This window comes from Melospiza melodia, chromosome 5 (assembly GCF_035770615.1).
Source record: "Melospiza melodia melodia isolate bMelMel2 chromosome 5, bMelMel2.pri, whole genome shotgun sequence".
Classification (NCBI taxonomy): domain Eukaryota; kingdom Metazoa; phylum Chordata; class Aves; order Passeriformes; family Passerellidae; genus Melospiza; species Melospiza melodia.
Window position 1 is genome coordinate 71,676,490 of NC_086198.1, and position 14,106 is coordinate 71,690,595.

Below are 14,106 nucleotides of genomic sequence, written 5' to 3' on the forward strand. Positions count from 1 at the left end.
GCTTGTTATTGGCCGGTATTCTGAATCCCACTACAGAAATTCTATCTTAATTCTTTTCTAAATTGGCTTCCATGTTTCTTTCTGGTTAAATTAACCTTCTGCTTTTACAAGTTGATGTTTTTATGGTAAACCTCTACACATCTCAGGATCAAGTATTATTCAATTTTAAGAGTCTTTCTGCTTGTGTAGTAAAAGTGTTGTAATTTCCAAAGAATTTGTTGGAAGTCAGTACAAATACTTAAAGGTAGTCTTTAAAGCAAGAAAACATTGGAGAGAATAAGATAAAGGAAAATGTTATAAAGCCCCTTTCCAAATCATCTCATTAAAAGATGCAGGTGCATATCTGAACCATAATACCAGTTGTCTTTTCTGGATGAAGACTGAATACCAGCTCTGTATGAGGTGAAACAGAAATCGATAAGAAATTACAGAAGTAATTGCAGGTATGGAAGTGCAGAAATCCTGTTATGAGCCATATCCATTCTGCAGCCCATATCGGCAAGGACTGGTGCACCCATTCTGAGCAGCCCTGCTGTGGGCCTCTCTTTTATGGGGACACTGAGGCTGTTGGGGCTTGATTGCAGGGAAATGAGAGCCCTTAGGCTTCATTTGGTGAGCTGTTCCAAGGGGATCAGCTGTGTGTTTAGGACAAGGCCAGTGGTGAAGTGTTAATACTTCCCTGTGCTGCCTTGGTCGGATATTACTGTGATCCTCAGGGAATCCTTCACAGTCAGGAAAACTGGAAAATGGAAACCGCAAACCTGCTTCCTGTTAGTGGTAGAAACACATGTGGGAGCAACAGAAGGAGAACACAGGCTTTGGCAAAGGCACAGTTGAGTTTTGAGGGTAAAAGGTAAGAGAGCATGTGGGGGCATCCCAGTGTCAGCACAGCAGATTCAATTTCAGGTTGTTGCTGCAGGGAGGTCTCAACAATGCAGGGAGCTGAGTAAGTCTGAGTAGGCATGCACAACGCAGAGAAGGCAGAGATATCAGGATGTGCTGGATGTGCTGCTGTATTCAAACCAGGCAGATATTAAAGATCAGCTGCTGACAAATGGAAAGACACTGAGGCAGTTTGCAAGTATGCTCTATTGAATGAAATAATGCCACTTTGCAGAATCTGTTCACACATCACCCATGTGTGCAATAATCTGCCAAGGGCCTTGAGATTTTCAGTGCATATGAAAATTTTAAATGCAAAATAATGGTGAGATAGAAACTATGAAACTTACTGAATAAATAGCTGGAATTTGCACTAATATTAAAATTAGCAATATAATACTAAAATACTGTTCAGTTGTGTTTTACTGGGTTCTTAAACAATGCTTTTTTATTTCTAAGTTGAAAAAAAATCTTTTTGCACAGAGTTTTTTAAACATGTTATGGCTATAAGACCATACAAAATAAAGAGATTACACAAAGAAAGGGAGAATTAAATTTAATGTACCTAGATGCAAGGATTCTAATTTGGTAAAAGCTTTTCTGGTGATGTTTTATAAAAAGTTGTGACTTTTCTTGCTCCAAATAAATGAAGAAGGCATCTAATTAGTTAATAAGTCATACCATGACAAATCCTTTTCTTTTTATTCTTTTTTTTTCTTTTCTTTTTCCCCCTTTATTTTTGTCAAGGACTTCTATTAATTATTTTTGTCTTGTAGTTATGGATATGCAACTCAAAACAACAGTTTAATTTTCAAAGTCAGTTTAATTCTTTCTGAAAACTCACAAGTTATTTTTTCCTTGGGAAACTTGCCTTGCATAGATCTTTTATTTCTACTGCAAAATGCAATAAATGGTTACTATTCCAGGAACTGATGCCAGTAAGCCACAATAAATGATCTTGTGGAAAAAATGGCAAGATTTTGCAAATTATAACATCAGTATTATCTTACAAAATATGTGCTGGCATCATTCAAGAAAGGTAGTATGAATTGGCTTATGCAAATCCACGTTAGTAAGGATAATGAGTTTGGGCAGGAAAGATTAAACTTAATTAGTTATGGATCTTGTTCTGATCATCATTTCACCTGAAATGAGTGTATCACCTGTGCCATGTTCTCCACAGACAATGGCTTTCTTTTGTACTGGTATTAGTGTTATTGCAGAATAATTGGGGTTTGATCCTATCAGACTGTATTATAAATGATCTCATAATACATGCTGTTTTATCTACAATTTCAGTAGGCATATCCATAAAAAGTCAGTGTGTACTTCTATATCTGCATGTTGTGAGTCTTCTGTTGTTTTGGTTTTGGTTTTTTTCAGTTTCTTCCAATTTATATCAAGGCATTTTCTTGTTAGGTGTTGGTCTTTTTTCCTCTTTTCCCTCTCATTGCCTCTTAGACATATTGTATGTATTCCCTGTAGGTAGTTAAGCCTACAGGATGACTGTGTCTGCCTCTCTTAAGCCACCTCTTCAAACTTGCAATTCAGCAGCCACCTCCAGTCTGTGCTGGTGATGTGAACAGTGGAGAGCAGTACTGTAATTTTTTCCTTCTCCCATCATGTTTCTGTGTTGAGGATTCCTCTTTTACCCCACTAGTAGAAATAACTCATGCCATAAATCTTACATGGGCAAAACCCACAGTGAGCAGAGCAGAGTAGGTGTGAATCAGAAATAGGCATCTTTCCCTGTTTATCTACAGCAGACTAAAGACTTTTTCTTAATTAAAAAAAAAACCCCTGAACCTATTTTTCATGTTTTGTAAAAATAACCCCTCTTTGCAATGCCTCAAATTAGGATGGAGGCATGTAACTCCTGTTTCTTGGCATTGTCAGTATTTTATCATAACTGAAAAGACTAATGAGGTCCTTAAGGATGATAATTAGCTCCCTAGGTCATCATGTATAATCAGTTTTGAAACAGCAGTCTGTGTGAAACTTTCTCTGGTAGAGACACTTATTAAATAAAGCTATTTGAAAACATGGTGGATACTGCTCTGCATTAACACCATCCCTTAGGATATTGGGTAAAATGCCCCTGAAGCAAAAGAATGTCACCTCAGAAGTCTGTGTACCGGCCAAAGTAATTCCCGGGAAGTGGGACAACAGGCCTTTAAAGCGTAACAAGAAGCTAAATGATGACTTCCCACTTTCCATATTTTTTTTTCATGTGTTTCTATTGTCTATCATGTATAATTGGTTAATAATATCCAGTTAGATTTTCTCACTGCTTTCTTTCCTGCTGGTATATCCTTACATAACAAAATATGAAGAATGTGGAAAAGAGAGAACACAATATAAGAGTAGTGTTAATATAACCGTTCTCCTTGGTCTGAAGATTTTAGAAAAGATGCCAAATGTGGAATGGGGTAAGTTGAAAGAATATTATGGAATAGTTTAAAACAGCTGTGAGATTTAGAAAGAGAAGATAAAGGACAGATGAGGAAAGAGAATATATTTTGAAACAATCAGGAAAAGAAGGATGATGCATATAAAACTGTGAAGAAACAAAGAAATAAAAGGGGAAAATGTGGGTTGTGTTAGTGTGAGTTAAAAGGTGCAAAGGCAAAAGTCACAAGTAAGGGAAGAGCAAACACTATATGTACTAGGCAATTAGCCACCCAGATTTTTTCTATGAGAATTATAACATTTTACACTGAGTTTTTATCAGATACCAGAAGGTTGTTATGACCATAGAAAGTAAAAATAAGAATTGAGAACAAAATGCACTGGTGACTTGAGTGGCATTCTCCTAAGGAGTCATGTCTTGGATTCTGAAGGTGGGCTGTATTGTTTAGGGATTTAATATCTGAGGGTTAGAGGGCATAGCCTGGCCTTACATGTCTCAGTCTGATAAACTTCCCCAGAGATGCTGTGTAAAACCCCTTGCTTTTTTTTTTTTTTTTTTTTTTTTTTTTTTTTTTTTTTTTTTTTTTTGTGAAAATGTAGCTTCCAGAATCTAGTCTCCTAAGGACCCAAAAGATAGGAGGACCATCATTCCTTTGTTAGTGGTGATTATAGCCTGCTTGTGGACTTGGTTGTGACCCAATTGTCAAGAAGTGACTGACTTCAAAATGTTTGTCTGTGTTTGTAGATGGGATCAGCTAACCCTGTCTGTGTGACTAATTATCTACTATTCCCAAATCCCAGCACAACCCAATTTTCACTGTGGCAGGTGAAAGTAGTTCATGGTCTTTTGCCTGCATGCACTAATTACATATAGCAGTTCATAATTTTCTAAGCTCCCCAAACTGTTTTCTTTACTATGAGAAGTTCTGTATTTTTTAGTGAAGGTGATTTTATTGCTGGGGAAATCCTGTGGAATTATTTAATGTGAGGATAAAAGCACACAAAACTATATTTCCCTTTTTTTTTTTTTTTTTCTTAAGAAACCACCTGCAATTGCTGTTCGACCTGGATCAACACTAATTCCAATGAATAGCATTAATCATCTCCCTGAACGTGATGATGATTATGGATATGAGTGCCTAGAAGGAAAAGACTGTGCCAGTTTCTTCTGTTGTTTTGAAGACTGCCGCACAGGATCTTGGCGAGAAGGAAGAATACACATCCGGATAGCAAAAATTGACTCCTATTCTCGAATCTTCTTTCCAACTGCCTTTGCATTGTTCAACCTTGTTTACTGGATTGGATATCTTTATCTGTAAATTTCAGAGGTTTGACAAACTCAGAAAAAAAATATTAATTGAATAGTCATTAATGCTTTTAACTGAGCAAAGGTTAGAGCTGGTCCAAAATGACTCAAATTGTTTGTATGCTTTAAAAATTTGAAACAATGAAAGGAAATATGATGATGTAGTCTCCCTCTTGTGATCAACTGTAGAACTGATACTGCTATTTTGAAGAGAACATTTTGAAATAAATATCCCTAAGTTTTCTCTTTCCTTAACACACATGCATACATTTTTTTCCAGCTCTAAGAAAATGCAGAATCACAGGCTATGCTATTTAACTGAACCAACCTACATAAGCTCTCAGTTTTAATCCTAGATGACAATGCAGAAGGATTTTGTAGCATCTCTTACACCTTTACAAAGAAAGCCTTAATTAAATGGGATTAGTTACTCTCATCCATTTCATCCATAAGGTGATGATTTTGTTAATCCCTGATTTTAAAAAGTTGAAATGTAACATTTCTCTTTTCAATCAGCCATTTTTTCTCTCCAGTATGTTAAAAAGTGTGATTAGATGATAATTAATCAATTCAGATTTATACAGAATGCAGATATAAGATCAGCAAGGAATGGATTTATCAAAACACCAAGGATAATTCTGAGCTTGTCTTATCCTGACCATGGATAGAGACTTTTGGCTTTCAACCTTAGATTACATTTATATCTGTAATCCATTTCCTGTTACTTCATTGTCTTGAGTTCCCCAAAGTTGTCCAAGAGGTCTACAATTTTCAGAAATTCTTATCCAGCTGCCATTGCCTGCTCATTTCATGGAAAGCGGACTGGTGTTGGCCCAGATTCTGGCCATTAAGCATAATGATCTTCACATACTCAGTGTTGGAGAAAAAGTCGTAACTCTACAATTGGAAGAATTTGTATCAGCAGAATTTGGAAGTGCTGTAGCCATTGTACTCAAAGTCACTGTGTAAAATCCCCAGTCCTAAGAGTGCAGTGTGTGATCTGGTCCCCTTTGCACTCAGTGTGGTTTTGTAGATCTGGTTTGTTACTGCACATGCTGCTCACTGAGCCAAAGCCAAGTGGTATGAATGTATTGAATGTGTGGAGTGGGTTGCTGGGTAATTACCTTCGTGATATTTGTTAGTTTCTAATGGAAAAGATGTGTTATGGAGGGAGGGGTGGGGGTTAAAATAATCCTTATTCATTGCTGAACCTTCTCCAAGATGGGATACATCCCCCCAAAATCATAGGACCAGCTGCCCATCCTTTCCGTGGTAGAGCTTTGGTAGAAATCCTTCAGTAGTAGTCATTCTGGACTGACTTCTTGGTATTGACTATTGCTGCCTGGCAGCATTTGGTATCCAATTTCTATTTCTAAAACCATTGTCTTCATTATAGAAAAGTGTAGTATTTCCTCCTTTCTTAAAGACAAATTGGTCTCAAGTGAGTTTGCAAAAATCGCTGTAAAATTAAGATATGCATTAAGTAAAAGTCAGCATTACACAGAAGACCTTACAGATCTTTAAAGAGGATTAATGGGATTAGTATTTGGCTGTAGGTAAGGATGTTAAGTGCTAAAGATAAAGACATGATTAATAGCTAAGAATAGAAAATGTTCCATTAAGGGGTCCCCCTCTTCCCCCCAATATTTCTGTTGAATATGCTCCCTCCTCTGAATTTCTCAGAAGGGATTACTGTATTTATAGTCTAATTGGTACCAGGCATAGTAAGATATGATAAACAATACACTTTTCAGAGGAAATGTTATTCCAGTGTTCAACCCCAAAGTTTAATAGAGAATGCGAGATTATGTGCAGTTGTTGTGGAAGGAGGTGTGACAAAAGATCCAACTTTAATGAAAACTTTATTCCAGTATTTAGCTGATGAAATGTAGGAGTGGTTGAGAGAATCTGAAAGCCCTGATGATGAGGTTGGCTGACATTATTTGTGGTATGACATTTCTGAGTACCGGCTCTCCTGACTGTTGGACCGAGTGTAGAAGTGCGGCATCATTAATGGCACTGATCTGCTCTAATTTATTGAGCAGGTTTTTTAGAGTCTAATTTTCATTAAATGTTCAGTCCAAAAGAAACATGTCAGTTTTTATTCCATAATGTAGGTTGATGCTTTTTGACAGCATGCTGAACACTTTCCTCTGTAGGAGGGATGAAGGTGGCTTCAGCAGTATGTTGGATGTGTGCTTGAAAAGCAGTCAGCTTGCTGTACAACGCAAGGCCCAGATTTAGTGAGTTCCTGAGGTTCATTAATTCACCTTTAAACTAAGGAAACTTAAAAGAACTTGGCACTTCACTAGAGGAAATACAAATTTCACAGCCTGCTCTCCTCTGGCTCATCTAGTTAGCTTTTTCTATTCATGTGGTTGTCAGTTGCCAATCAGCCTCCAGTGACTGAATTGGAGAACTGAAAACATTCAGAATTGGCAAGGGATGCATAAGAAGTCTTTCAACTCTAATTTCTATGGAACAATGTAGTGGAGTATTAAACCTATTGAGTGTTATGGCTGTTTGGCTTATGGCTACACTTGCTTCTGTCTGTTGACAAACTATTCCGTGTACTTCATTTGTTTCTGATGAAATAATTTTAGTTTCTCATAGTACTGTGAGTGCAAATAGGAATGAGAATGCAGTGAACTGTTACATGGCATGTAATAAATGTGTTATTTTAGTCCTATGCATTTCTTTCTAATCTGCATGTAAGCACTTGATTCCAAGAAACCTTAAGTGATACTTTAAAAAAATAGCAAGAAACAGACAGTATAATTAATTGGAGTTAGGTGCTGCAATCATTTTTCAAACTTACCTGGATAAAAAATTTGTTTACTCTTAGCTGGGATCATATTTTTTGGGAGTCATATTATTCTGACCATTACTGCATAAGCACACACTTAAACATATTCCTAATTAGTACTGTTATTAGACCAGAATTCAGAAAAGGGAGTTCTTATGTACTGTCATAAAGAGTGATGCTATCACGAATTGATGCCGTTAACACATGCTTAATTTGCACTAATTTCAATAATGAGTGTTCAGTAGCTCAAATAATTGAACATTAAGGATGTGAACCAGAGCCTTTTCAGTAGGAGATTTTCTCATGGAAAGAGAGGGACATAAGAGGAGAATTTGCTGTAAAGGCAGAGAGGGGAAAAAGTCTGGGAAAACTGTTTTATACTGCACCTATCTTTGGCATATCCTGAAATGTATTTCTCAAAAAAGAGACTTTTCCTTGATATTTCTGTATTAGTGTTTACCAGTTTTCTGTTTTAGTGGTGAGTACAGTTCAGTGTGTTATTTTTTAGTAAGGTTCTGTCTATGATTGTAGCTCACTGAACTTCAGTGCATGTCTTCTGTGTCTGAATAAATCTGTTTTATGTAGTGGCAGTGCAACCAAAGCATGAACTCTGGGTAACGTATTTTGTATTCACATGTTGATGTGCTTCAAAGACTTTAACCTTATCCAGTTTTCTGGCATTCAGAGATATAGGATTGTGTTAGACTTTGAAGGAGAGTCACCTCCAACAGTATTTTTAAAACTTTCTGTTCTTTATTTGGTATGGTAGTAAAAACATTTGTTTAAAATTGGTATATGAATTGTGCTTTGTAATTTGTGAACACCTTACAATCAAAAGAGAACAGGAGGAGTCTGGATTTAAATATCTATCTGCCTAAAGGAAGATATGTTTCATTTAATTGTATCAGTCATAATTTCTGTCTGCTGTTTCCAAATAGCTGAGAACTAGTGCAAATACATTTTTCTGTTACTATAATTATTTTGGAAAAATTCATTGTAGTTTCTCTCAGTTATAACTTAAATATGATCTTTCATGTTTATGAAATAATTCGGTATTTTTAGTCATTATAATAGATACAGAAGATAGAAACTAATATACAATTCCACAGCTGAAAACTCCAAAGCCAGGAATCAGAATTACTGTGCTTCTCTTCCTAAAAAAGCTCAGTAGATGTCCACATGCCTCATGAATGCACTGGAGGGGGAGGCTGACTCACAGGGAGTGGTAGAATACTCTCCAGACTGTAGAAAAGACTTTTGCATTGGTTCATGCCATGAATTTGCTACAAAAGTGGTTCAAATGAAGGAAAGGAATGGATCTGTCCTCTTTTTTTCAGTGATCTCTTATTTCTGCCTCATTTCAGTCACCAACAGCAGTTCAAATGCTCTGTTTGCTGCCAGATGAAACAAAATCAGAAAAATTGTCTTTATTTTACTCTTAGTTGGTTAATATTTCACACAGATGGGTGGGATCATCTGACTGAACACACAAGATTATGACCAAGTTTTTCTCCAAGACAGGTGGTGGGAGTTTGCAGCTGGAGGCTGAAGGATGGCTTGTTGTGATGGGCATTTTTCATTCCGTTGCGAATCTGCACTGAAAACTGGTGGGAGGAGAGGAAACAATGATATGAGGGAAAGATTGATGGTGGCAGTAATCCCAGAATCAAGTTACATGGATCTGAGTGACTTATATTTAGTTCATAGGTTTCTCACTGGTATTCGTGATAATTCCCTTGATTTCTCTGCATCATAATGAAATATTTCTAATGTTTTAAATAAAAAGGAAAATACTGTGTATTTCCTATGCATTAACTACTGACTGAACAGGCAATAGAAAGTTATCTTAAGTTAACATTCTGGTGAAATATTGAACAGAAAACAGAGATCAGGTTAAATGAGAAAAAACTTTTTTAATTCTCCATTTATCATTGGAGATAAAATCATGTTTAAAATTACTGAGCATTAATTAGTGCAGTAGGGACTGGGAAGCGCCTAGTACCCAGTCTAAACTGCTGTAGTCCCCTCAAGGGCTAAAACATTTGGGAACAGAAACCTGACTCAGACTGCACTCAGTTATCATCCCCTATTTCCATCAGGAAGTGAGAAAGATGAATTGTGATTATGCCAGACATGAACTAGGATGGCTGGGGTGCTCCAGGGAGGTTGGTTTCTGGTTAAAAGGAAGGGTCATTTCTGCCTCAGACTGTAATTTGAAACATTCTTCCCTCAGAAGATGCATCTGTGCTGTGACTTCCATGATGATGGAAAAGCATCCCTGCATTTAATGTTTATCTTTGCACAAGAGCAGTTTCACTGAATTGACTGTCCTGCTGTGAGGCACTGAGATATTCCCTGTGTGCTATAGAAGAGTTTTGGTGGCACTCCTGGGCAAAATGTTTAAATCTTGTCATGGGGATCAGTCACAGTTGTCTTTTGGATGTTATGATGCCTGTGAAAAGGCAGTAAATGAACTTTTGATTTTACTTACTAGTAGAACTCACTGAAAAAGCCAGAGGGGTAATGAAGGCTTTAGCAGGAATCTCAGATGGCCCTTGGAGAGAGGAGATTGGCTAAAACTGAAGCAGACCAAATGATATAGCCCTTTTTACCATAGATGGGTCCAGTTCACTAGTAATGTGTTGATTCTGAAAAAACTGTGAAAGCTTCATGGTATTTTAAGGGGTAAAAAAAAAATCTGTAAAATTCTTATTCCCCTTCTCAGTGAGTAATCTTGCTCTGCCTGCAGATTGTGCTTATAGGACATCAACCTCACTTAGGCTGTGTGAGGAGAGCCATGGGGGATGTAAGACAGAAGACCTGTAAACTGTTCTACCTTTCTCAGCTCCTTTTCTTAGTCAAGAAAAGAGGTTCAGAAGGGTAGGCGTATGGCATGTGCAAATGACAATTTTTCTACTGACAACAGGGCCTGGGTCCCACTGACAGGATCAAGAGGGATGAGACTGCTCACAGTAATAAGGCTTCTCTTTTGTAATTCTTTGTAGTAGCTGTTTTTCCATACATCACTGCAGGCCTACCTGAGATTCAAAATATTTTTCAGGTTGGAAGTAATTCTTTTGTGTATTTCTGGCTTCATACAATGTCTTTATCATCAGGGTTTGAGCATTGCTGAATTCAAAAGGAAAGATTTCCTTCTGAAGTTTCCTTGTCCCGGCATTGCAGATTGGAAATAGCTTCCTGCCAAACACTGGAAAAGTGATTTTCAGTTGATGCTGCTAAGGAGGCAGACTGGTTCTCAGGGGTGGCATTAGGATTCCTATGTCATTTAGACAGGAGAATGTTGAAGGCTGTTAAAAGCAATGACCAGTGCTGCCTCCACAGAGGATGTATTACTTTTGCCAATTTGATATTTAAAAACAAAATCTAAAACTGTTACCGTGGGTGGGAAATGAGGATGAGTCATCATTTTACTACAGATATCTATTCCTTTTGAAATGTTTTTCTTCCTTAGGAAGATAGTTTATAGGAGTCCTTTGGCTTGTGAAATATTCAGAAAAAAGGTGATGGTCTCCTTAAAGTCATGTTAGTCCATCTGCCCAATGATGGCCTAAGAGCAGTGGAATTGAATAGTTCAGATTTTCCAAGAAGGATAAATATGGAAATTTGCATATTCATAGGCTCAGTATTAATATATAATCTATGTTCACACTTCAGTCACTGAAAAAACTCTTAATGGTTTGTGCATATTCAGAGTATCTTTTGTATTCCCCACTGTTGGCCACTACAAACACTTGGACTCTTTGTCGGAACATGAAGAGTTGTGTTATGATATTTTTGATTACAGTTTAAATTGCTATAGAATATATTTAAAAATCTGGTAATGTCATAGTGATTCCTATATTTAAAAAATTGAATATTTTTACTTAATTTAATTAAGCATAATATTGCTATATTTTATATTTCCCTACATTAAAGTTTTATAAACAATTGCAATTTATGGTCTGAACACTAAAGTTACAGAAATATCTTTGAAAAATAACACTTGTTGATTTATGATTTGTCTCAGTATTTGTTATATTGAGGGCCCAGTATTCAAAAGCACCCTTAATCCAAATCTCTGTCTGACATCTATAGTTCAGATAATGTTTCAGTTACTCTGACTTTGCTTCTTACTAATACATCCCTGTTTTTAATTCAATGTTTTAAAAAATCCTAATATTTTTAACTACCTAGGGGAATATTTATACTATGCATTTAATTTGATAGAGTTTTGGCACCAATGGACAATGTTGCAATATTATGCATCAGTGTTTCTTTTAAAGTTATTTATTAATGCCCTTGTGGATAACTTAATATGGAATATAAGATAAATGTTGTAACTCTCTGTGCTGCTTCTAAGGTTTATATATAAAGTACATGATACTGAAGCAAATTTATTATTACATTTCAGTTTTCCTTCAAAAAACATCCTCAGTTGGGGTATTATTATTATTATTATTATTATTATTATTATTATTATTATTATTATTATTATCCTGATATTTACAGTTCTGCTTAGTTCTTTGGTACTTTTCTAATAGTCTTGAATGTATTCATCCATTATTAAATTCAATTACCTGGAAACATCAAGGTATGCTCACAGTCTTTCAATGTGATTAAGCCATGACTTCTTCAGCCTCTCTTAAAATGCCATAATTTTTTGTGTGTAATACCAAAACTAAAGCATTTTCAGGTATTAAATTGAGTTTTACTTGCTTCTCAGTTTTGAAAAAGTCTGTCTGCTGGTTATAATGAAACACTGATAACATAATTTTTATATTTGACAACATTATTATATGATCATGGCTGAACCAGAAGACTTCAGAGTTGATAAAAAGATGATTCTCTTGGCTAAATCCCATTAACAGCTACAATGATGGGTGTTATAGAAATTATAATGGCAGTGGCAACAACATATATATATATATATATATATATATATGTATGTATAGACTGGAAATCAAGGTAGGAGAACTTATACATCAGTTTCTGACTGTCATTTTAACAAGATTCCTTCTGCCAATAAAATTTATATTCTAAATGTGACCAAAAAGTCATTAAAAACCCACTTAAGATTACATTTGGAAAGTAGGAGTGGCTCAGAAGCTTAAAATAATTATAGGGTTTTGTGGATTAATTTTTACTTCTTTTTACTGAAGAAGAAAGAGAGTAGAGATAAGCAATGATATCACTGAAGGTTAATATGAAACTATCATCTATGTGAATAGTATATTTTCATACATATCTGTAGGTAGGAGCAAATGTCCTCATTTTCATCTGCATTTGCAGAGTAGATGGATTCTGCTCTCCATTTTCAGAACTGTGGTATCATGGTAAAAGATCAAGCCAGAGTTTTGCAATTTAGTTTACTCTTAATTTTTGGATGCGCTATTGTCTGATGTGCAGTTTAAAACACATGAAAGAAAAAAAAAATCTGCTTTTCAGAATTTTAGCCCTTTTTAAAAATTATCCCTTAAGCATTCAGTTTCAAGTACTTCAAAAAAAGTAACTAGGCATCACTGAGTGTTTTAAATAAATTAGATTGCTATAGAATAGTGCAGAAAGTTCAATTGTGGTTCAAGGCTAGAATTTTTTAGCCTTTGGGGGAATTTTCTTTTTTTATTATTTTCTTGACATGTGGGGAGAGAGGAAAGCAAAGAGACAGATTTCATCCTATGGTTGCTTGCTTTTCCTTTGTTTTCAGCAGCGTAGCTCATGCAGGATGGTATATCAGCTGCTAAAAGCTGATGTTATGGAAGTGCAAATGAGACTTTGAGGCTGGTAACAAGAACACAAGTAACAGGCTCAGAAAGGAGGTGCTTGTGGCCCTCATTATCAGAAGGAGCTTGGAGGCACAAGGCTTTGGAAACAGAAATTCTGAAGTAAGGTTATGAGAAAGAGTTGGATTATAAGGACCTCTAGAGAAAAAATCTCAGAAACCTTTTGCCAGAAGACTGACAGTGGTTTGAAGGATAGGTTTTATAGTTCATAGCTCTCCTGTGAATGTTAACATCTATTGAATTTTCATATAAATGTTGCACTAGTCCTTGTGCATTGAAAGGAAATGTGTTTGCACCCTGGTGCATGGTTCATACAGGTGTTACTGCGATGTAATCTGTAATCTTCTAAATGTAAAACTCTGAAAGCCATAGTCTTAAAAAATAAATTTGTACCCCACCATTGAATAACATGTGTTCTGTGCAAAATGAATAAATTAGATGTTTGTGCTCTGATGTCTCTTAAATTGATAAGAATCAAGAAAGTTTCAACACTGAATTTTGTAAAGCAGTTGTAATGCATTGTTTATACTGTATCTGCTGTGAAGTTGATTAGTTACACTGTGAAAAAATAAATAGTGCCTGGCTACTTACTTTCTTATGCTATTTATCTTCTATATGCTGTACATTCTTTTCTCTTTAAGACAACGATGACTATGGTCATTCTGGTGAAAATAATTTTACACGCTGCTCTGATATACAGCAATCCTTTATTTGCTTTAAATTTTTCCCTTCTCCTCCCTCATTTCCTGTCCTCTTTCCTTCCTTTGATAATAATGTAGGAACAACAGCAGTCATGCCACAGAAATAAAGCTCTGGAACTAAAATTCCACTTTTATCAGTCGTTTTGTCTGGGACCAGTTTTATAGCTAATAAGTATGTCCTGCTTGTAACTGCCAAGAAGAGTGGTCTTTCTTTCCCATTCA

General features: G+C 36.0%; 1 protein-coding gene across 1 annotated transcript in view; it reads left to right on the top strand.

Annotated features, from left to right (window-relative positions):
• GABRG1 (gamma-aminobutyric acid type A receptor subunit gamma1) overlaps positions 1-13,773 on the top strand; it is a 58,893-nt gene extending 45,120 nt beyond the window's left edge. The window contains exon 9 of the mRNA XM_063157346.1: positions 4,332-13,773. Coding sequence (XP_063013416.1) covers positions 4,332-4,610 — 279 coding nt within the window. The 3' untranslated portion in view covers positions 4,611-13,773. The remainder of the gene's footprint in view (positions 1-4,331) is intronic.
• The last annotated feature ends 333 nt before the right edge of the window (positions 13,774-14,106 follow it).